This window comes from Megalobrama amblycephala, linkage group LG12 (assembly GCF_018812025.1).
Source record: "Megalobrama amblycephala isolate DHTTF-2021 linkage group LG12, ASM1881202v1, whole genome shotgun sequence".
Classification (NCBI taxonomy): Eukaryota; Metazoa; Chordata; class Actinopteri; order Cypriniformes; family Xenocyprididae; genus Megalobrama; species Megalobrama amblycephala.
Genome location: NC_063055.1, coordinates 25,134,052 through 25,159,583, shown reverse-complemented (window position 1 = coordinate 25,159,583; position 25,532 = coordinate 25,134,052). Strand labels below are relative to the sequence as shown.

General features: G+C 36.4%; 1 protein-coding gene across 5 annotated transcripts; it reads right to left on the bottom strand.

The window, feature by feature from the left end:
• On the bottom strand, positions 1–25,504 carry sema3h (sema domain, immunoglobulin domain (Ig), short basic domain, secreted, (semaphorin) 3H). 5 transcript variants are annotated; one of them, XM_048210546.1, is made up of 18 exons: positions 24,928–25,504; positions 18,200–18,378; positions 17,466–17,528; positions 17,172–17,291; positions 15,824–15,917; positions 15,614–15,733; positions 15,269–15,414; positions 14,145–14,259; positions 9,628–9,697; positions 7,795–7,939; positions 7,422–7,641; positions 5,322–5,410; positions 5,188–5,229; positions 4,721–4,878; positions 4,464–4,525; positions 3,894–4,036; positions 3,386–3,806; positions 1–1,515 (listed from the first exon to the last, which is right to left on the bottom strand). In XM_048210546.1, exons 1-17 carry the CDS (start codon positions 25,019–25,021, stop codon positions 3,390–3,392), a joined length of 2,277 nt encoding a protein of 758 aa, XP_048066503.1. In that variant the 5' UTR covers positions 25,022–25,504; the 3' UTR covers positions 1–1,515; positions 3,386–3,389. The 5 variants fall into 5 exon arrangements, with proteins under 5 accessions (XP_048066503.1, XP_048066501.1, XP_048066502.1 ...); XM_048210544.1 differs by having other exon boundaries at positions 18,223–18,378; positions 24,928–25,501; XM_048210545.1 differs by lacking the exon at positions 1–1,515 and having other exon boundaries at positions 3,340–3,806; positions 4,721–4,875; positions 18,223–18,378; positions 24,928–25,501.
• Between the last annotated feature and the right edge of the window lie 28 nt (positions 25,505–25,532).

Here is a 25,532-nt window from a genome sequence, read left to right as displayed (position 1 = left end):
TCTTCCAAAACACTTTATTCAAGGTTCAAAGTCCATTAATAAAAACCAGATTTACAATAAAAGGCAAAACAAAGAAAATTATAACTCACACAATACACAAGGTTCAAATCACTGATGGCAGGATTTACCTCTTCATATAAAACATGAACATGAAACATCAATTCTACATTTTCTGTTTATGCTATGACTGTTAACATTTTTTTTGTTCGAGTCTCCTGGTGAACCAAGCTGCTCCAACATATACACAGATCACTGGTTCTGTCTCTGTCATGTGGTGTTGTTCTGTCCGCATTTTAATTTGCTCTTCTTCTCTCTCAGTCTCTACTGTACTTTAAAGCCTGTAAATCCTTTTTTCCTTAATTTATTTTTCATTTTTCCATCCTTCTGAATGGAGGCACTTTCAGGGCGGGTGCCAAACTTCTTGGCAGTCATGCATGTGTCCATGTGCAGGAGAAAGAAGCTGGCGTTTCAGTCCAATAATATAAAACACACCCTTTGTGCCTCCATCGTTCCCCAGAAAAATATGCTTTTTATCATCCTACAGGATCTGTAGCATTCTGGGACTTTTCTGAGAGTTTGCTTTCATTGATTCATTTAAATAAATCTCTCAAAACCCTGAAGTGACGTCAGAGACAGAATTACACCTTATTCAAACATCAAAAGGAAAAGAACACCATGTACAATTTTTACACTTAAAACGCAAGACAATATAAACACAAAGCACAAAATCACAAGAAAAATAAATACCATGAAAGATAAATAAGGCAATACATTTCAGTACAGATGAAAAAGTGCCATCAACACTGAAGTCTTTTTAAAACAAAGAACTTTTTCAGATGCTCCCTAACTTTGGAAGATTTCTCTTTAATTCAACAGAGGATCATTTGGAGACACTCCCTTGCTTTAGAAGATTTTTCAGATATGTTTAACACAGTCCTCAAATAATTAATTCGTTTTTAATATTAAAGTAAACACTTTTCTTGACCACACCCTTTCCAGATCATTCTTAAAGGGTTAGTTCAAACTAAAATAAAAATTCTGTCATTAAGTACTCGCCCTCATGTCGTTCCACACCCGTAAGACCTTCGTTCATTTTCGGAACACAAATTAAGATATTTGTGATGAAATCTGAGAGTTTTTTTTTTTTGTTGTTGATAGAAAGCAACAAAATTTCCACATTCAAGGTCCAGAGAAGTAATAAAGACATCATTGAAATAGTCGACGTGACCGCAGTGGTTCAACCTTAATGTTATAAAGCAACGAGAAAATGTTTTGCGCACAAAAATAAAACAAAAATAACAACTTTATTCAACAGTTTCCTCTCAGTATCCTATGCAGTTTACATTGAAGACACATTGCAGGTTCTACTTCACAAAGCCGACTCTGTATTGGCTGGCTCCTGCGTCAGCATCACACGCATCCGTCGTGCTGCTCACGTGAACAGCGTTGGACAATACTGAGCTGGCATTCGGACTTAAACACGGAAGTGCTGGACTGCATCAACTGCGTAGGAGACTGACAGGGTAGAGAAGAAATTGTTGAATAAAGTTATTTTTGTTTTGTTTTTGTGCACAAAAAGTATTCTCGTCACATTATAACATTAAAGGTGCTACAGAGGATGTTTTGTTTTATACATTTTTGCAATATTACTTGAAACTGTCTTTACTAACTGATAAAAGACTATTTATTAGGTGCACTGAAAGGAATAATATTAATATACATCATCTGTGCACGAGGTAGGGCCTTAAAAACATCAGCCAATCGTTTACATGATCATCGCGTAAACGATTGGCCCTCTGGCTTGTCAGTCATTGCCGTGACATTACTTGTGAGAGACGTGCGCGGATTGGCCCTCTGGCTTGTCAATCACTGCCATGACGTTCCTTGTGAGAGACGTGCGCGGATTGGCCCTCTGGCTTGTCAATCACTGCCATGACGTTCCTTGTGAGAGACGTGCGCGGCTGCGCGCTCCAGTAACTTTCCACAGGCGGCGCATGCAATGTTTTTGTCAGGAGTAACAACTGCAGATTATGAGTCACCTGCGGTGAGTCCGACATAATGAATCCACTAACACGACACAGCGAATGCCGGTGGTAAACAAACTCTCATGTTCCAAAACTCGTGCATGAGTTTTGGGAGGCGTTCCCTCGAAATGAGCTGTGAAGGAGGGGGGTTGTTCTTACGCATGCACTCATTTAAAAAACTCGGTTTCTCAGTCGTCGAAAACATCCTCTATAACACCTTTGTAGAACCACTGTAGTCACGCTGACTATTTCAACAATGTCTTTACTACTCAGATTTCATCAAAAATATCTTAATTTGTGTTCTGAAAATGAACAAAGGTCTTAGGGTTTAGAACGACATGAGGGTGAGTAATTAATGACAGAAATTTCATTTTTGGGTGAAGTAACCCTTTAAATTGCTTAGCGACAGTCCTTCACATGATTCAGATATTAGCTTTGTTCCAAAACCTAGTAAGCTGCCTCGCTGCCTACATAGGCAGCAATCTAACTATCATAGAACTCAATATGCAATTTGAAACAAACCACACAAACAGTTTTGACTTGCAATTGATTTAAATAGTTGACATTTTAATTAGCATATTGCAAACAGCTCAATATTCTAATAAGCATAAAATTCTTGAAATATTTGGTAAAATGGTAAAATAAAACATTTTTAATTACACTACTGTTTGAAAGTTTTGGGTTGGTACGATCTTTTTTTAATGCTACTGAACAAATGTTCTTCTGCTCACCAAGGCTGCATTTATTTGATCAAAAATACAGTAAAACAGTAATATTGTGAAATATTATTACAATTTAAATTTTGCTATTTGAATATATTTTAATGTAATTTATACCTGTGATGGCAAAGCTGAAGTTTTACTCAGTACTCCAGTCTTCATTGTCACATGATCCTTCAGAAATCATAATATGCTGATTTGGTGCTCAATGTAATCAATGTTGAAAACAGTTGTGCTGCTTTATATTTTTGTGGAAATCGTAACATAATATTTTTCAAGATTTTTTGATGACTAGAAGGTTAAAAATAAAAGCATTTATTTGAAATATAAATCTTTTGTAACTGTCTTTACTGTCACTTTTGATCAATTTAATGCATCCTTGCTGATCCCAAACCTTTGAACAATTTATACTGATACTTCTCTTTGAATGAAAAGTAAGTTTAACATTTTTCTCTTCTCATCCCCCATCTTGCATGTATTTTTTTCACAGAGCTTTACTGGTGCTCTAACATGCTGCCGCACGATTAGTTTTGGAACAGAGCAAACATCTTAATATGATGGTGTGTATGCATTAATGTACTTTGCATTCGGTATATTGCATGGTTTGTTGTATTTATTTGTTTAGGGCAGCTTCGTAAACACCTGTCTATGCGCTCCTCGGCAGCCTCTGTGCTGAACTCTGCATTCTGCTCCGGTTCTTCCGCCCCCTCCCTTTCTCTTTCTCTCCCCCTCCTCTGTGCTTGTGCCGGTCTGCTCTCTTTCTGTCTTGTTTGTTATGCTTGTGATTCTCCGATTCCTTGTTGTTGTGACGTTGGCTGAGTTCTTTGCAGCGTCGCTCCAGTTTGCTGTGGTTGATCAGTGCCATCACATCCTGGTACCATGGCTGCGCGGGACCAAGGAAGGGCTGCAGGGCGGGGCTCCACACAATTAAACGAATAGTAACGGCCGTCCAGCGGAACTGATGCTCTTCTAGCTGACAGTGATAAACGCCGCCATGATTGAGCTCAGTCCGGGGAATGAGGATGCCTCTGTTGATGACAACCAGCTGCTCCCCAGATGTGACCTGAAAAACAGAGGGTTCACATTTAGAGACATCTCAATATTGATAAAGTTTTTAAAGTGTGCATGCACATTTTGGGGGTAGGTGTACCTTATGTTGCTCCAAGCTGTTCTCGCCTATGTCTTTATACCAGGTGACGGTGGCATGGTGAGATTTGGGTAGACACTCTAGGTAGGTGCTGTTACCCACAGCAACAACTAGTGTCTTCTCCTCTGCCTCCACCTGAAGACCAGCTGAATAACAATGAATGAAATAATTAAAACAAAATTGAAAAATAATTTAAATAATTAAGGTTTTCAATTAAATTGTAAATAATAATAATACTTAATTATTATTATTATGCTTTTTTAATTATTATTATTATTGTTGTTGTTGTTATTTAATTTAAATAAATAATGTATATTTTTAATTGAATTAATTGGTCTAAGCGCACAAGCACATGGCATTGGTCACTGCGTTTTTAAGACTGAATTACTTTACGTTAATTTTAAGTGTTTTTCCAATGGCTGAAATGATGAGAGTTCAGTCAGCCTTTTAGTTTCCACCCAGATTTAAATGAATGAAATCATAAAAACACATAAAAATAAGCATTAAAATGACAGTGTTGTTCTAAGCAGGATGTTTTACAACATTAAATGTCTGGTTGTCCGTATCTCTTACCTCCCTGTCTGACACACTGGTTCAGCGGGTTGCCGTCATCATTAACCTGACGAATATTTCTTCTGCAGACAGGGAAGAATGTTTCAGATCAGATTTATTTCAGATATCCCAAATACCAAAGCTTTCCGGGTTCTATGTACGAGAAACTGCGGATATAATGGATTCTATCAAACAAGCTACCCATACAAGATGCTTTTTAAATTGTTTAGTCAGTTGTAATCAAGGTAAAATAAGCCTGAGTTTGAGATGTGCGTCACCTGTGTGCAGATGGCATGTATGGGCTGCAAGAGTGCCCGTCCCAAGTGCAGTATGGGTCTCTAGCGAGACAGCATTCAGCGCAGGCCTGGCCGTACAGATCACAGTGGAACAGACGCAACTGAACCACACCCTCTGCTGATCCAGCAAACAGCCACTGCTGGAGACAAAACACACACAGTCACATGGGATGTGATCCTGTTTACTGCTTTTTTCAGTAAGCAACTGGGCCAGAAAAACCCAAACATTTAAACCACATTCTGACATACAGCTCTAGAATAACAGTGCTCTTTCCATCCTAGATTTTTCATGGAAAAAAATGTGTGAAAACTCTCAGTTTCATTTTAAGTATCTTCCACCCTCTGAAGTTGCCATGGTGACAGGATGGGAGCATTTATAAAAGTGTTCATGTATATATTCATGTATGTTTGCGTGTGTGTATGTGTGCTTCCACTGATAAACACTGTACCTTTTTCTTGGACATCGTCATGGCAGTGATTGGTGACTTGTTCTGTTGAGTGACAGGAGATGAGCAGTTAATGTTTAAAGTTTAAAAGGTCATCCTAATGAATCTGGAATGTTAAAGCTGCAGATTTGTTTTACCTTAAAAACCTGAAGCTGTTCCAGAGTGACCTCCTGATTTTGTCCATTAGATTTTGGAAGGTGAATCGCTTTCAGAACCAGGCCAGAATCTGAATACACACAAACACATAAAACTTCTAATGATGTGTTCTCTGGTAAAGTCTTTCATTAATTGTAATTCTTCTCATGTAATTTATATATTTTATATAGGTCAAACAAAAAGGAAGTTGAGATTGAGAGTGGCCGAACATTATGCTATTCGCACTAAATGTTAGTTGCGTTCTATGGCAAGGCATTATAATGAGGTGGGTCATCGTACTGATAGCTCCCTTAAAGTGATAGGAAATTAAACTATTCCATGTACTATAAGAGGTGGGAATAGATTTAAACGTCTTTTACAACGTGAGACATTTTGAATTTACACACTTAAATGGATAGTTCACCCAAAAATGAAAATTATCCCATGATTTACTCACCCCCAAGCCATCCTAGGTGTATATGACTTTCTTCTTTCAGATGAACAACATCAGAGTTATATTAAAAAATATTCTGGCTCTTCCAAGCTTTATAACGGTAGTGAATGGCATTTATGATTTTCAAGGCCAAAAATGTGCATCCATCCATCATAAAAGTAATCCATACGGCTCCAAGGGGTTAATAAAGGCCTTCTGAAGCAAAGTGATGGATTTTTGTAAAAAAAAAAAAAAAAAAAAAAAAATATATATATATATATATATATATATATATATCCATATTTAAAACTTTCTAAACTATAATAACCAGCTTCCAACAAACATCCATTCACAAGTCGACTTATGGACGTATGACATATGAGTAGGTGAGAGTAGACGCCTCTCGCGGTTCAAACAAATAGGGTTGGGCAACAAGCTCAACTCAAGCTCCTCTTCTCTTATATCGAAATCCTCTGACATTTCTCTTTTAGAATTCTTGTTTTAGATTTCTAATTCATGACCAGCGTTTTGTTTTGTTCTGTCCTCTGCTCTTCTGTGTTCGTCAATACGTCATGGGTCGCGTCAAATGTTACGCTTGCGTGCGAATGTTTGCCAGAAGCTGGTTAATTATAAGCAAAGTCCCTTTAAGACAAGTCATTTCACTCGGCGGCCATCTTTGAAACGCCTCTCGGGCATCCTGGGCATCATGCAGCTCCAAAGCTTTCGATTAAATTTCATATTTGAAATCACTAATGAAATCTGACAACAACTGTCTCATAATTTTTTTCCAAACGCTCGAATCATGACAAAAAAAACTGTATTTTTATGCTGGATCAAGCTAATGCACATGCGCAGACCTAAATGCGCGTCTCTTGTGCCTCATTTCGGAGGCGCCGCGCGCGCATCTGACTGTTTCTATAGAAACCGGCGCTTCTAACGGCCGCTGCAGTGACGCGATGACTTTACCAGTCGGCGATTGGCTCTTATTTAGAAGGCGGGACTTATTCCGCCATATTGCGCGTTACACTTTCTCCCATTCGAGTGACACGTCTTGTGTTATTCTATAGTCCTTGTTATAAGTCAAATACACCTAGGATGGCTTGAGGGTGAGTAAATCATGGAATATTTTAATTTTTGGGTGAACTATCCCTTTAAGGGAACAATGTTATCTAGAGTAAATGAGACATTTTTTACCATTCTTGTAGCAATCATCATCACCGTTATTATTATTTTTTTCTTTATGTTATTTTTCCCTTTTTTATTTATGCAGTGAAAAAACATGCAGTGTAGGTCCGTAGGTGTGAATGTGTTTGTGTGTGAGTCCCAAGCCATGTAAAGGGGAAGATTGGAAGAAGAAAAATCATGGACATTCTCGTGTATGGCGAGAGATGACCTGAAGAATCACCAAGAGTCAGATATGAATGAGATATATATATATATATATATATATATATATATATATATATATATGCGTGTTGATCAATTTTTTAATGACCCAATTTATTAAAGGCATTTTATGCTTAACCACATGAGTGCCTTGGAATATTTTGTTGTTACACACATACAATACACAAACAGTATTTAAAAAACCACATGGACATCTCATATAATATACATCCTAAATTCAGCAAACCTGCAGTTTATTTCAATATTGACCACAAACACACACCTGTGCCGATGAACAACACGTCATATTGTCCATCTACCGCCTCCACTCTGTCCACAAGGAGGCGGGTCAGTTTATAAGACACGCCCACTCTGATCAGCAAAGGATGACCCCCAAGAGGATGCACCAGCTCCTGCATTAAAGGATGTGTGCGGCTAAAGAAGATAACTTCATCAGGATATTCCCTCGTTGATTTAAAGCCTCCGTATGTCCTGCTGGGACACTGAATATTGATGGGAAGTTCAGTATTACTGTCTAAAAATAATTATTTACATGACTTTATAGCCCTCAATATTGAAATATATTTAAAAAATGAAACGTATGAAAAAAAAAAAAAAATGAAATAATTATTGGCTTATTGTATGAAAAGACTCACTGTGCCAGGTCTGGGATAGGGAACTCGGCCTGTATACTCTGTCCACTTGTACTGTTGTCCCTCCCTGTGAAGGAAGTTTCCTTTAAAAGCTCTAATAATGTCCTGCATGCGGTACACGCACACAGCAGATCCATTCAAGATATTGCTGTAGGGAGAGGAAACCAATACAAACAAAAAATATATACATCAATTATTAATTGATTGAGAGTTCTAAGTAGACAGCATCAACTGGAAACATCAATAAAAATGTATCAAAGCAACAGAATTCATCTTATTCAGTTCTCCTACGCATTTTCACCCAGCTTAAATCCAATTAAAACCCAGCTCTGGTGGCACAAATGAAAGTGGCAGTGTCATCTGGTCAAAAGTGAATTGAATCTGGGTCTGCCGTGAAAGCTGGAGTCTTTACGAGTCTCTGAGAGATTTAACACACTCAGTGGAACAGCTCAACAGAGAGCAATAACACTGTCACTCTTTCCAAACAGCTTTTTTAGAATCCATACTTCATTGTGCACTCCACCCTAAGCAACCCTCTCCAAAACCTTGGGCAGACACACACACACATTTTCACAAAGAAAGATGAATGCATGTGTTATTTGAGATGGCTGATGTAAAATTGGTTCAACTTCTAATGTGTTTTAAACATCATGGGTGCATCATTAATGTCATCATAGACCTGCTGGAAAGTATGACTCAGTAATACAGCAATTTTATCCACACCCTTAACCACACACACACACACACACACACACACACACACACACACACGGTTTTCATGATTTTTACTCTACTCTTTTCCATACAATTAAAGTGAAGGGTGACCAGGAGCAGTTAAGCTCTAAAAAACAACAAGACAGAACCATAAAAGTATCATTACACTTGTGAACATGACTTCTGAATCCAAATAAGAGCTCTGTGTGCAGAAAAGGCTAAAAGTTGTTCTGTTATTCACTATATATATATATATATATATATTCACTATGTTGTTGTGTTATTCACAACACTATTTTAAGGTGACGTAGTTACACGTTACTACACATACTTACTCTAGTAATAACAGTAAATTATGCATAATTAAAAGTAACCATAAACCAAACCCTAACATAACTCTATAGTAAGTACATTTAGTTAATTAATATCACTCAGTACTTATTTGAGTAAGTACAATGTAAGTATGTCACCTTAAAATAAAGTGTAATCATATATTCACTATGTTGTTCTGTTATTCACTATATATATTTACTATGTTGTTTTGTTTTTTAAAATTTTGATTTATTTGATCAAAAATACAGTAAAAACAGCAATATTGTGAAATATAATAACCTTATAATAACTCTTTTCTATTTTAATAATTTTAAAATGTAATTTATTCTTGTGATGGTAAAGCTAATATGCTAATTTGGTACTTAAGAACCATTTCCTATTATTATCAATGTTAAAAACAGTTGTAGTGCTTAATATTTTTGTGTAAGCCATGATACATTTTTTTTTCAGGATCATTTGATGAATAGAAAATTCAAAAGAACAGCATTTATTTGTAACAGAAATCTTTTGCAACATTATAAATATCTTTACTGTCACTTTTAGGTTTTTTTTTAATCTTTCAAATGGCTTTAGAAGATTTGGAATATAGCACACATTTGATGAAGATTTTTGTGACCATTTAGTCACAAAAATCACGTCACCATTTAGTTTATTTTATGATAAAGAGCAGAACCAACTTTCTAAAAAACTGTTGTGAGGGTGAGTAAATGATGACAGAAATGTCCTTTTTTAATGTCAGCTCTTGCTCTTGGTTTAAAATCTGATACCAGGTCAGTGTGTAAGACTCACCTTGTAGTGGTGAAGAGCCCATAGATGAGGGGGTTCGTTTTGTCCTTTCCACGTTGAATGAAAATATCCTCTATGGAAAAACAGAAAACAGGGTTAGAATATTAAGTGTGCTTTTTGTTCGCTTCAGTCAATGCTAATGAGAGAATGAGTGTGTGTGTTCTCTGGTTTCGTCTCAAGGCTGTATAAACTCATGAAAAGAATATTTACCTGGTCACACTCTCTTTAGCATACAAATAAACGTGTGTAACGCAGCCTATTTGTGGTTTCGCTTCTGCTCAAATACACACACACACACATATATACACGTCTTCACAATGAACGTGTGGTGTTGAGGGTACACTAGTTCATTTCTGCATTCTCACATTCCAGCCATGTCAGATATGATCAAAAGCCTTATCAAATCAAACACACACGTTAAGATAGAGGTTCTCAACTGGTTTTTCTTCAGGACTCAGATTTTACAGTGGATGCCCTAGTGCAGCCCAAAACAAAGCCAAAATAGTTGTTAAACTATAAAAAGTAAAAAATGTAACATCCGAATGGCCATGAATTTATTAGACCCAGCAATATGCAAAACAATTAACATGAAATACCATTTGGGGACATAATAATAATAATAATATTTATATTCAGCAAAGACACCTTTAATTGATCAAAAATATTAAGCAGCACAACTGTTTTCAACATTGATAATAATAAGAAATGTTTCTTGAGCATCAAATCAGCATATTAGATCATTTCTGAAGGATCATGTGACACTGAAGACTGGAGTAACATTTTTAAAAAAGTTGCATTTTAAAATATATTAAAATAGAAAACAGATATTTTAAATTTCACAATATTACTGTTTTACTGTACTTTTGATCAAATAAATTCCACTTGGTGAGCATAAGAGACTTCTTTCAAAAAAATTTAAATATCTTAGCGACCTCAATCAAAAATACTGTGGAGTTTAATCAAACACACAGCCCTTGACAACAAAAAACAAAAATAAAGGGCACGACCCACCAATTGGAAACCACAGTATTAAACATCCATGCTGCAGCGGACATGCTACTACAAATTAACTGACTCTCGTAAACTGTTGAAAACCGAGAACATAAACTATAAAATGGTTGAAACCTTAACTGCACTCCGCTCTGCGGTAAACCACACACAGCCGCTCTGTTTTCCCCTCATATCTTACGCACAAACCAACAGAATCCCTTTAATTAAGCATTCACACTCCCTCTTTCCCTCTCAATCCCAATACTATCCCTCATTTCTGTCCAAACCCTCCTCCATTTCTTTCTCCTCTCCTCCTTTTCAAATTGTTTTCACCACCCCCTATTCTCTGGCTCTTCTTCTCTTTCACTTTTGCGGGGATGCTATAGTTGTGTCAATTTCCTCCAACAAAAGCTTTTGTTCTCCTTGATTACAGATAGTTTTGTCTGTCCTGCACATGTTGACACTTCTCTATCCTGCCCCTATCCATTCTTATCCTTCCTAACCTCTGATTCTTCTGCTCTCTGCTGTCCTCCCTCATCCCCATCTAGAGTTAGCCAGTAGATTATGTGGAAACAGGATGGGGGTGCCACCGTAGACGTGAAAATGCACACACACAGATACTGACGGTCTTCAAAACATTCAGCAGACCACCAAGACAAATGGCATATGCACTGGCACACTCATTTTAAGATATATTCATCATCATGAAGTTCAAAAATGCAAAACATTCAAGGGTGGATTCAAGAAAATTGGGTCAGTTTGTGACAAAACCTCTAGAGGGCCGATAAAATGTGTATAAGAGTCAAAGATGTGACGGGCCTTAATAATAATAAATAAGAAAGATATGACATCCAAAGTATGTAAGGTAGTAAAACTGGATCTCTTTTATTGAATTTAAAAGGTTTTAATTATATTTTGCTACATATAACGGTATTTTAATAGATTTTGAAGTGTCAAAAGGTCATTTGGTTTAACCGTCCAAAGGCCAATACAGCCACTTCATTTGTGATTAAAATATCTTAAAATGTAATAAATGTTTATATTTTTTATTCTGGCATGATTTTATAACATCATATATCAACATAGTGCAAAACGGTATTAAAATTATGTGCAGAAGTCATTGCTTTGTTATGAGAAAGAATGTCCGGAAAAATGAATTTCATTGATGTCATTTGGAGTAACCAATATAAAGGGGCCATTTTGGATCAAGTCATGCAGTCAATATCATGTGACAGGATGTGACATCATTCAGACACCTGCGAAGGACCACATGGTCGTGAAGCAAAGTAACTAACTCTCTTTTAACTATTTGAAAAATTCATGTTTTCACTTGCTCATACACATATCCCGAAACATCAGGTCATTCGGTATAACCGCTATAAAACATGGAAAATGTTGTAATATTTTAAAAACTTGTACTAAATATATAATGTTTGTTTGTCCTTTTGCTAGCTTGCTAGATATCAGCCTGTTAGCATTGTTTGAAAATATCGTCATTCGGTATAACCGAAAGTGTCATTCGGTAAAACCAAAATTTTGGTTAAACCAAATGATACATTTTGTCCATCTTGTAAAAAATGAAAAAAGCAGCATTAATTGATTATAAAAACCACATAATCTCATTGTTAACACTTAATAAAACTTCAAAATTAATTATATCTCTCCATTATGTTTTTTTTTTACACTTTTGAATACCTTATTCATCAATGACCCATAAACATAAGGAATAATATCCCTCTTCATGTGTTCTATCAATTTGTGTTATAATTTCTGACATTAAACACTTTAGAGTCAATATGTATTTAATTATCAGTTGTCCTCCTCACTATGACAAAATCAGCATATTAGAATGATTTCTAAAGGATCATGTGACATTGAAGACTGGAGTAATGATGATGTGCCATCACAGGAATACATTACATTTTAAAATATATTCAAATATAAAATCTGTATTTTAAATTGTGATAATATTACAGTATTCACTATTTTTGGTCAAATAAATGCAGCCTTGGTGAATTCTTTTTCAAAAACATCTTACCAACCCCAACATTTGAACAGTAGTATACATGTGCATGTACATGCAAACACACACACACACACACACACACACACACACACACACACACACACACAAACACAAGACTAATCCATCTGAATTTCAGCTAATAAATATACCCATTCATCAATCAACCACAAATTATTTAAAATTCAAAACAGATCATACATAACAAGAATTCAGTTCAACAGTTTCAAAATCAACTAGCAGCACCACCTCCACACTCACAAACACATTATCTAAACTTATTTACACCAGACCGTGACATTCTGGAGTACCTTTAGTCTCACATACCAAAAAACACACCAGTCAATTTTAAGATCTAATCAAGCTTCATCTGTTCCATATTTCATGAAAACATAAAATTCTATACAATTCTAACTCTATTCTTCCAGCAACCTGGTAGCTCCTAACTTGCATCTGATTGTCAGTTTATGCATGTTTCTTCTTATAATCTATAACCTCAATATTCTTGATTAACATTTACTGTCTGCAGTGTGGTCTGGCTCATCATAACCATGGCAACATGAGGGTCCCTGATGTAGGGGGAGATTATGGGAGATGTAGTTGTTTAGGGGCCGTGGAGCACAATGTAAACATGATATAGAAGAAAATTCTTATAGATTACCACCATAGGGCAAAAGTACAGCTAAGATGAGATGTATATTAGTATTACAGCATGTTTATATTATAAAATCATTAACACTTTTCACATTCACAAGTATACACGAAAGTGTTCGCCAATCAGAACAAAGCTGTTATGAATGTTCTAAATACTTTGGTAAGCCATGAAATAAACACATTTCACAACACTTGAACATAACTGGACATGCACCGAGTTAAACAAGTTGCGTAAACATAGCTGTTTAAAGATTACCATGGTGCTGGACAGTGAATAGTTCTGTTCAGAGCTGCTTGCAGATTTGATAAAGATCAAGTCAGATATGGAAGCCATCCTTGATTTCTGATTATTGCAGGGTGTGTTTTTTATATCATAATTGTGTAAAATTGTTTAGGGGATGTGCTATCGTCAATGTAGTCATCTGATAGATGAGATGAACATTTGAATATGTATGTGTTTTGATGTGTATATCTTATAGATATAATATGAGCATGAGATTATAGTAAAAGTTCAGTCAGACTGAGGATTCAAGAATTGTTTATTCTATGCGAGGACTTTGTTTAGACAGACTGATTGATAAGAAACCGGTTTCTGTCTGAGTGTGTGTCTGAGTCTGTGTGTGGCTTGTGTGTGTGTGTGAGTGTACTGATAAACTTTTTTTCATAAATCACGGACGTTTGGGCATATATGACACACACACAGTATCAACAGTATAAATTATATTCTAAAAATTTACAAGGTTATCTCAAAGCCTTATTAAATTTGAGAGATTTGCTTAAACTTTGGTTAGGTAATCATGTGGGAGTGAAATGTTTTTTGTGTGGCATTTCATGTGGCACGTGTATTACTCACGGAGTTTGTCAAAGTGTGTGTGTATGCCGTCAGGACCTGGTACGGAGCAAACAATACGAGCTTTCTGGAAGGTGCTCCATTTATGAACCAAACTACGCTGACCACCAATATCATTCTAGAAAGAGAGGAAAAAGAGAGATAAACACTGATATAGTACCATAATATCCCTTTCCTACTAGTCTTCTTTAACAAAAAAGTACCATATATACTGATTATTTGGAGATGGTACCATGGATTTTTGGACATGTTCCCTGCTAATACCATGTTTTTGGACATGTTTTGGATATTTAGACCCTGCAAATATCATGGTTTTCTGACATGTACCAGGGAAATATCATGTTTTTTGGACATGTACCCTGCTAATACAGTGTTTATGGGCATGTTCTTTGATGTAGATGTAAATACCCTATTGCATGAATATGGTAATCACTCTTTTCTATGACATACATATGATAGTATTATGGCATTACCATCTGATGCCATCACTTTACCATTGGTACCACTACAGTACTTTTAGTAAGGTTATTAATAATAACGGTAGCACTTTATTTTACAGTCCAGTTCCTGTGCATACTATATACTTATTACAGAAATTATAATAACTTGGTAATAACTAGGTACTAACCCTGAACCTACACCTAAACCTAACCTTAACCCATGTAGTTACCTTATATTGCTCAGTATTTAATAGGTAAGTACACTGTAAGTACATTTACTGTAATAAAGATGAACAGGTAATTGTGAATTTTTATCTCACAATTCTGACTTCTTTTTTCAGAGTTGTAAACTCGCAATTCTGAGAAAAAAAATCTGAATTGTGAGATAAAAATTCACAATCACCTGTTCATCTTTAGTACAGTACGTGTACTTACATGAACGTACAGTGTACTTACCTATTAAATACTACAGAAACTTGTTTCCATCTTGAAACAAGCTTCCGTAGTAATCCAGCAGACAAAAATTATACATTTCTTTTTATCTTATTAATATAATATTTCATATAAAAATTATAGAAATCAACCAGAGGAACAGTCAGAGATAGCACATCCTATCAGATTCACAGAGATGGGCAGACAGTGGCCACACAAGTGCAGTTAGGCACGTAGGAACACACTGATAGATACCTTACAGACACGGGCGATTCTAGAATAGAGGACCTTCCCAGCAGCCCCTTCTGCCTCCTGTGCGCGCTCAGTGAAGAACACGTAGACCTTATCATCCTCCTCATTATCACTCTCTGACATCGCTGCAACATGTACAAATTCAGCGCCTGGAGAGAGACAAAAATACAGTAAACTAACTCATAAATCTCTTATTGTGTAAACAATATGGTATTTTCTTGTGTTTAACCTACAGAGCACAGTGCATCCTTAATTGTTGTCAACAACGTGCTGTGTGTGTATTTTTGTACGCGTAAGTCTAAGTGTTTTGTGCTAGCTGAGGTGTATGTGTGGTTGCACATGTATCACCTTGCAGCCATGTAGAGTGATATTGTTCAGTACGAATCACATGCCGCTCCCCCAGACTCCGAATAAAAGCAGTATCATGACTAAGAAAGTCAGATGAGATGCCAGCGTACAGCTCACCGTCTGAACAAACACACACAAAGATTTGAATCAGAGTAACACTGGCATGTTCTTACACAAACAGATAAACTACCGATAAACACACTGTCTTACCTATGATGGCGGTAGCTGTTCTCTGGCGAGGGTCGTACGGACATTTTCCCTTCCCTGATTCAGTGTCTTCATATGGCAGCGTTTGCTCCTCGGCCTGAAAAACTCTTTACATTATTTATAGTCCAAATGATTTATTTTTGTTTATACACATTAATTGTTTAAGGATGTTTGGATATCTATGTAACTTCTTATTTTAATAAAAAATGTAAATTTTAATTATTTTAAAGGTGCCCTAGAATTAAAAATTGAATTTATCTTGGCATAGTTAAACAACAAGAGTTCAGTACATGGAAATGACATACAATGAGTCTCAAACACCGTTGTTTCCTCCTTCTTATATAAATCTCATTTGTTTAAAAGACCTCCGAAGAACAGGCGAATCTCAACATAACACCGACTGTTACGTAACAGTCGGGATCATTAATATGTACGCCCCCAATATTTGAATATGCCAGCTCATGTTCAAGCATTAGACAAGGGCAGCCAGTATTAACGTCTGGATCTGTGCACAGCTGAATCATCAGACTAGGTAAGCAAGCAAGGACAATAGCAAAAAATGGCAGATGGAGCAATAATAACTGACATGATCCATGATTACATGATATTTTTAGTGATATTTGTAAATTGTCTTTCTAAATGTTTTGTTAGCATGTTGCTAATGTACTGTTAAATGTGGTTAAAGTTACCATCGTTTCTTACTGTATTCACGGAGACAAGACTGTCGTTAATTTCATTATTAAACACTTGCAGTCTGTATAATTCATAAACACAACTTCATTTTTTATAAATCTCTCCAACAGCGTAGCATTAGCCGTTAGCCACAGAGCACTATCAAACTCATTCAGAATCAAAATGTAAACATCCAAATAAATACTATACTTACACGATTAGACATGCTTCATGACGAACACTTTGTAAAGAACAATTTTGAGGGTTATATTAGCTGTGTGAACTTTGTTTATGCTGTTAAAGGCAAGCGCGAGCTCCGTGGGCGGGGAGCGTGAGCATTTAAAGGGGCCGCAGACTAAATCGGCTCATATTTAATGATGCCCCAAAATAGGCAGTTAAAAAAAAAATCTATGGGGTATTTTGAGCTGAAACATCACAGACACATTCAGGGGGACACCTTAGACCTACATCTTTTAAAAAGATGTTCTATGGTACCTTTAATACAGTAACATTTTTTTTGGAATTTGTAACACTTTTAATTTTTATTAAACATTTTAAGATTTTAATTATTTAATTGCATGTAACACATTTTTTAGTTTTAGTAATAAAAATAATTAAGTACATTACAACCATTTTAATAGAATAATATTAGGTGCACGCTGGGAAATGTAGTCCTTACCCTGAGGAAGAGGTTTGTAGGGATGAAGGCACAGCGAGGGTTGAACGCTCCAGTTCCACATGCGTAAAGATGTGTTTGGTTATAAAGCTCTAACACACGCAGGAAGTTAGCACAGTCCATCTGTGACATAAACAGAAAACTATCACTCATGAACAAAGCCTGCTTGTGATGTCGACTGAGCTTCAGTATAGACAGAACTAATAAACTGTCCAGACAGCGATTTAATTTGTTTGTAATTAGACACTTCAAGAATAGCTGTCTAAATAAGCTGTGGTACATAAAATCACGTTTTACCTGCAAGTTTTTTCCAGCCATTATACATTCTTGGATCCGTTCTGGATTTGCAGGCCAGTATATCTGTACACACACACACACACAGATATGAATTTGGTGCACGAGTATGATTAAAAGCTTCTCTTTAACCATATTAAATGTCGATGCATATGCTGATTTTATCATGTAGCATGTGAGGAACTACAGTTGAATGCCACTCTGGTATTACTAGATGAAATCATTATGAACACACACTTAAGTTATGTAGACAGGCAGGGATGGGCTCATACACACACTCTTACGCACACATGCACAAATACACTCACAGGGCCTCATAGCTTGTTTGATACTGCAGTAATCTTGGGTGAACTATCCCTTTAATAAAATAGTTTTCATTTATTAATCCTTTAAGTTGCTTCTCTTTTCCGTACAATGGAAGTGAATGGTGACCAGGGACTGTCTAGCGCCAAAATAAAAAAAAAGAATACCAAAAAAGTATCATAACATCGGTCCATATGATTTATATATGATCTATTCAAAGTCTTATATGATATTATTCTGTGAGAAACATATTGTTCGTATTTTACTGAGTTTGACAGCCTATGGTCACCATTCACTTTCATTGTATGGAAAAGGGCCGCATGAACATTCTGTTAAACTTCTTCTTTTGTAAAGCAAGAGAGTATATAATGACAGTCTTTTAATTTTAGAGTTAACTGTCTCCTATTTAAGAATATAAGGAATATAAGAGAAACAGTGTGTGTGGGTGTGTACATACCTTGTGGGGGGATTTGAGTAATATCATCCAGGCTGGTGGACAGCAGATGGTCCTTCATACCAATGTAAAGGCGACGACTGTCTTCATCCGGCAGCAGAGTGTTCAGATCCCCAGCAGGCACAGAGAGAGACATGAGCCTGCCGCTCTGCACCAGCTCTGAGGCAGAGAAGGAAAGATAACAGGTTATTTTATACATTTCTGTTATGATTGAAGACCCCCTTAGCTGATCTGAGATCAGCTTATATGCAGCATTTCTGTTTTTCATCATAAATCCTATATATCTGACAGGCCAATAAAGAAAATGCAATTTAGCTTTATTGTTTATATGGGAAAGGGGGAAAAAATACAGAGAAAGAGGGTTTCTTTCTTCCATGCAACACAGAAGGTGAATTTGCAAAGAATATCCTGGTCAATTTTTACAATATAATTACAGTGAATGAGGCTGTCAAGCTCAAGAAATTACCACAAACGTATCATAAAATGGTCTACGACTCATGTTCTATATCCCAAGTATTCTGAAAATATATGATAGCTTTGTTAGAGGAAAATTTTAAACGTTATTTACTGGAAATTACTGCATATTCAAATGATCCGTTTCAAAAGTTAAAGGATTAGTTCAGTTTCAAATAAAATGTTCCTGATAATTTACTCACCCCCATGTCATCCAAGATGTCCATGTCCTTCTTTCTTCAGTCAAAAAGAAATTAAAGTTTTTGATGAAAACATTCCAGGATTTTTCTCCTTATAGTGGACTTCAATGGACTCCAAACGGTTGAAGGTCAAAATTAGTTTCACTGCAGCTTCAAAGGGCTTCAAATGATACCAGACGAGGAATAAGGGTCTTGTTTAGCAAAATGATCCGTCATTTTCGAAAAAAATGTAAATGTATATGCTTTATATAAACAAATGATCGCCTTCCAAGTGCTTCCGCCAAAACAGCACTTTCGTATTTTTCAAAAAGCTTATGCTGTATGTCCTACGCCTTCCCTATTCTACTTACGGAAAAATGGAACTGCCGCTGCGTACGTTCCGTAAGTTGAATAGGGAAGGCGTAGGACATACAGCGTAAGCTTTTTGAAGAATACAAAAGTGTGGTTCATCTATCATTTAAAGCCCTTTGAAGCTGCACTGAAACTGTAATTTTGACTTTCAACCGTTTGGAGGCCATTGAAGTCCACTATAAGGAGAATAATCCTGCAATGTTTTCATCAAAAACCTTAATTTCTTTTCGACTTAAGAAAGAAAGACATGAACATCTTGGATGACACGGAGGTGAGTAAATTATCAGGAAAATTTTATTTGAAAGTGAACTAATCCTTTAACAGCCCACTTGAGGAGATTATCAGTGAATAACAGCTCAATCTTTGCATCTTTTTCTCATACAAAGCTATTATATGACTTCAGAAGACTTGGAATATAGTGAATGATTCATATGGACCACTTTTATTAGACTTTTATGGCACTTTTGCATCCTTTTAAATCCTGAAAGCTTTAGGCTGCCTGGAAAGAGTAGCAAGTTGCCTATTTTTTTAAAATCATTTTGTGCTCTATGGAAGATAGAAAGTCAAGCCACGGGTTTGGAACAACGTGAGGGTGAGTAAATGATGATAGAATATTTATGTTTGGGTTGAACTTATAGTGCTGGCATGTTAACCGGTTTTGATTTCGCCGACATGTATTCTGCAAATACCGCCATGTTTGTTGCTGAAACAATAACACTGCAACTATTCAATGGGGACCTCTAATAAATGCATACGCTTCTTACTAATGTTTATAACTTTTTAACGCAACAATAAATAATCTACCCAACTAACTCTTTTTAACATGGCAAATCCATGTAGAACCCTATGATTTCCGGGATGCAGAAAACGCGCGCGGAATAGAGTCACAAATAGAACTTACTGTATAAAGCGGAATGTTACGGAATTTCAAAAATAGGACTATACAATGAATAGAATCGTGAACATTACAGCTCAAAAAGACTGCTATTGAAACCTGAAGACTGCACGTTCTGCGTAATGAACGCCGCGGTTTCATCTACTAAAGCATGCGTGACGCTCGTGCCTCGTGGTGTTATCAGCATCTGCAGTCAGTCTCACTATTTGAGGACATGAACTTCATCTGCAGATCTGCTCCGAGTCACTTCACGAGCATTTCAGCATTTCATTCAAGAGTTCTACTGGACAACAAAGTTGTTCTTCACGACAACCCGTCAAAATAAAAGTTTTGGTTTAACTTGGAAGAAATTATAACAGAAATGCATTACTTTTTGACAGTAGAGTGTACTTCAATAAAAAATAATAATAGTAGTAGTAGTAGTAATAATAATAGTAATAATAATAATAATAATAATACCGTTTATTAAAACACACAGAAACTCAAAGGTCTTCATTACAACACGCCAAAATAAAAGTTCAGTCAAACTTGAAGAAATTATGAAAAAGAAATATATTACTATTGCACAGTAGAATGTACTTTTTAGAGTAGTAATAATAATAATAATACACTTTATTAAAACATTATTTTTAAGGAATATCACATAAGTTAATACATTTTAATTTAAACATCAGTAAGTAAACTTGCCAAAAAAAAAAAAGAAGCAATTTTTGAATTTTTATTCAATTACATTTTAAAAGATTAACTAAATTGTTAGTTTTATAAATTGGTTTTCCAAAGTAAATCTGTATTTGACATTACAGTTTTTTTAATAATACTTTAATAGGCATTATACTTAAAGTACACATGAAATCAAAATTGACTTTATTTATTTTGTTAGCTCAAATTGCTAGTTTTGTGGTGAACAATTCATCCGTGCAAGTCAATCCACACAAAAAAAATGTTTGGCTTTGTAATATTTAATCAAAATCTGAAAATGCTCCTCCCCTCTGCAACGGTGCCCCTTATAATGACGTCAGTTTGACGGCTTGGGTTGAAATAGCTTAAACCACTCCCCTCCAACCGTTAGTCTGCTATGAGCGAGAGATGGAGAGGAGGAGCGCTAAAGTAAAACTCTGCCCTCTATTCAATATTCCGTTTCATTTGGAAATACGTCACAACACTGGAGAAAAGTCGTTTGCAACTTCCGGTTCACGCGAAATTGAAAGGGTTAGTTCAAACAAAAATGAAAATTCTGTCATTTATTACTCACCCTCATGCCGTTTTACACCCGTAAGACCTTCGTTAATCTTCAGAACGCAAATTAAGATATTTTTTTGGAAATCCGATGGCTCCGTGAGGCCTTCATAGCCAGCAATGACATTTCCTCTCTCAAGATCCATTAATGTACTAAAAACATATTTAAATCAGTTCATGTGAGTACAGTGGTTCAATATTAATATTATAAAGCGACAAGAATATTTTTAGTGCGCCAAAAAAAACTAAATAACGACTTTAGTGATGGCTGATTTCAAAACACTGCTTCAGGAAGATTCGGAGCACAAATGAATCAGCGTATCGAATCATGATTCGGATCGCGTGTCAAACCACCAAACTTCTGAAATCATGTGACTTTCGCACTCCGAACCGCTGATTCGACACACTGATTCATTTGTGCTCCGATGCTTCCTGAAGCAGTGTTTTGAAATCGGCCATCACTATATAAGTCGTTATTTTTTATATTTTTTTTGGCGCAACAAAAATATTCTCGTCGCTTTATAATACTAATATTGAACCACTGTACTCACATGAACCAATTTAAATATGTTTTTAGTACCTTTATGGATCTTGAGAGAGGAAATGTCATTGCTCCCTACGCAGGCCTCACTGAGTCATCGGATTTCAACAAAAATATCTTAATTTGCATTCCGAAGGTTAACGAAGGTCTTACAGGTGTGGAACGGCATGAACGTGAGCAATAAATGACAGAATTTTCATGTTTGGGTGAACTAACCCCTTAAATAAAAATTGAATGTACTCCTGACAGTAAAATAAGCCACTATAAACCTATATAAAGAAAAAAATACGGTGATGTGCCATAAAACCGCCAGTAACACTCTATTTTGTACATTCCCTTAACACAATGAACTCATATAAACTCATATGTGGACCAGACAGTCTCACCTTTGGGCAGAATAACCTGTTTAAAAATCTGAACAGCTGATGAGACAGACAGAGAGATAAAATAACCCATGAAATGAATAGAATAGACAAAAAGATTGAAAATATGTCCTGAGAATAATGGGAAATGAATTCATTACAGTGAGAGTGCATCAGATAATATTTTAAAACACCAAAAACCCAGTCACTAAAAAATAACATATAAACACACATATCATGTTGGTTGTTCTATATGGTTTGCGTGTTTATCACTCCATTAAAATGTTCTCTCACCCACACACACTAAAAAATTTCAGCTGTTATGAGGGACATGCACACAATCTGTCACAGCCTGCAACCTCACACACATTCCTGGCTTTTTCTCAGTGGCACCAGTCCTACTCATTGCCCCCTTTCTTGGGGGCAGTTGCTGTGGCAACAAGGGTGTGTATGTGTGTGTGTGTGTGCTCGAATCACTCAGATAGATTATGGGCTGGTATTCCACCTGTCTCCTGTGTGTTTAACAGGAAGTGAGTTTTTATGACTAGGTGGTCTAGAATCCCTTAGCCTTAGACTGTAATCAGTTTGACTCATGACCCTTTTGGCCATAAACTAAATTAGACAAACAGTGAGACATTCTGATGGCCTTATACCATTAGTACAACTACAACTGTCATTTTACTCTCTTTAACAGACACATATGAACGCAAAGTGAGTAACAAACCCTTCCGTCCATCATTCTATGACCAGCTGAGGGTATATTTAGCCACATACAGACCTAATGTTGTATATTTAACCACACACAAGCTGTGAGTGTATCTGAACATTAGATTACCTCAGTCATGAGAGAGACCGATGTGGGATTACTCGATTAGCGCAAATGTGTGGTGTGTGATACAGCTAAGAAACATTATATCGAACCACAGGAGTGCAAGCACAACCACAGCAACAATATTTCAAAACAACAACAACAACAAAAGATTGTTTTTTACAATAAATCAAATTCAAATTAAACTGAATTGTTTCAAAAACCTGCTCACAAGCACACTTTACTGCAAGTGTGAATGAAAGTTAGGGTGTGTTTCCTTGAGCACATTTTCCCATAGTGCTACTGGTGCGCAAGGTCAAACAGTACACACTTCCTGTGCAAATTGAGTTATCAGCTATTACTGCTCAGTCCACCAGCTGGCATGTTCATATGTGTGTGGTGGAAATGTTAACAGGTGCGACTATAAGTCTGTGACAGGGGAACACAAGGCTCAGGGCTCATGCATAAACACAGTTAAAATAAACTGGGCGAACACACACACACTGCTGTGTTCTGGTATTTCTCAAATCTCTCAGTCAGGCCTACTAACTATGACCTTTGACCTGAGCAAAATATGAGTATACATCATAATTATAGCGCACACACACACACTGCCAGAGCTGAGAGTGGCTAATTGATTGACGCTCATGTTTAATCAATCACACCTACTGAAGGCCAGTCAATTGAAAATTGACCAATCAAAGCAGACCAGCTGGAAAATAGATTTAATAGAGCTGAAGGATTTGCTGGATATATTACTGCATATATCATTTCACTTCACATTAAAACTGTTGTTAGTATGTGTGTGTGCTACTCAAGAGCTGTCATTTATCATCTCATCAGGGAAATCAAGCCAAAATGAGCTGTATAATAATCAACCACCAGACGTTGCCTTACACAAACACACACTTATGTTCATACCCTTTGAGAGTCTGTGTGAATGAAAGACTAATTGGGTAATTAAGAAATCCAAGTAAACACAACACTCGCGTTCATACAGACATAGATGGATTAATTAAGATATGTATTACTTCTAGAACTTTCTAAAACACAAACACTTTATACATAATATTTTCCCTCACATACACTTTCCTTTGTCTCTAATAGGCAGAATGGTGATGGATGAATGGCTGTATCTGTGCAGGGTTTTCTAGGTCATGGAGAAACACAAGCAGTTTCAGTCTACACAGCGTCACACATGATATAGTCCTGTCAAACCATAGATGATTACAGATGGTACACATATTTAAACCTGAAATCATCTAGAGTGAAATGCAGAAAGGTTTGTCTGAGGGTTAAAGGGATAGTTCACCCCAAAATTAAAATTCTGTCATTAACTCACCCTCAAGTTGTTCCAAACCTGTATGATTTTTTTTCTGAACACAAAAGAATATATTTTTGGGACCCCATTAACTTCTACAGCATTTTTTTCCATACTATAGAAGTCATCAACTGTTTGGTTACCGACATTCTTTAAAATATCTTTATTTGTGCTCAGCAGAACAAAGAAATTCATACAGGTTTGGAGCAACTTGAGGATGAGTAAATGATGGCAGAATTTTCATTTTTGGGTGAACTGTCCCTTTAAGAGATAAAAATACCAAAAGCTCAATAGAAAAAGCAACAGAAGTCAATGGAAAGTCAGTTGTCTCACTGAAATATGCAGACCAACAGAACATAATGTGTTACTAGTGCATATGTTAAATGACCCAAGCCTTATTAATGATTTGAAATATATTATATATCATGAATATGAACATACTAAACAATGTCTGGATTAAAATTTTAAATGCAGAAAGATTTGTGTGAAGGTTAGGAGATGGAAAAGACCAATAGCTTGATAGAAAATGCAGTTGCCTCACCTGAGTGTTGGAAGTGCAGTCGTGGTTGTGATGGTCTCCATGCGTCCGTTAGAGGTGCCAAAATTAGGCAAAAGAGAGACAGCATCCTCCTCATGGCTGTCTGACACACACACACACACACACACACACACTATGTGACTCTAGCAAGGATTAAACACACACACACTCTCGGCGTCCTCTGCTCAGAAATAACACACACAAATGGTGTCTACCTGATGTCAGCATCACACACCTCTTGTGTGTGTGTGTGTGTGTGTGTGTGTGTGTATATGCGCATGCAGTGCAGTGTAATATAATCCTGCTCAGGTCAGTGTTGCAGCAAATTCTTCTCTTGGTCTGTCTTCTGTGTTTATAATATTGCTTGCATTTCTCTTTTTTCTGCTCCGTTCTCTTTGTTTTGTTCACTCTGTTATTGTCTTGCCCTCTGCTTCTCTCTGCATCTTTTAACTCTTTATGATCTCTCTCTCCTTCAGTCGTCTCTTATCATTCACTTCTTTTATTTCAAACACTCCCCTGCTGGGAAGGAGGGAACTGTCCCAATTGTGCCCAACCCCTCTCTCACTCTCTCTTTCCATCTCTCCCTTGCTCCATTACTGTGTATATCT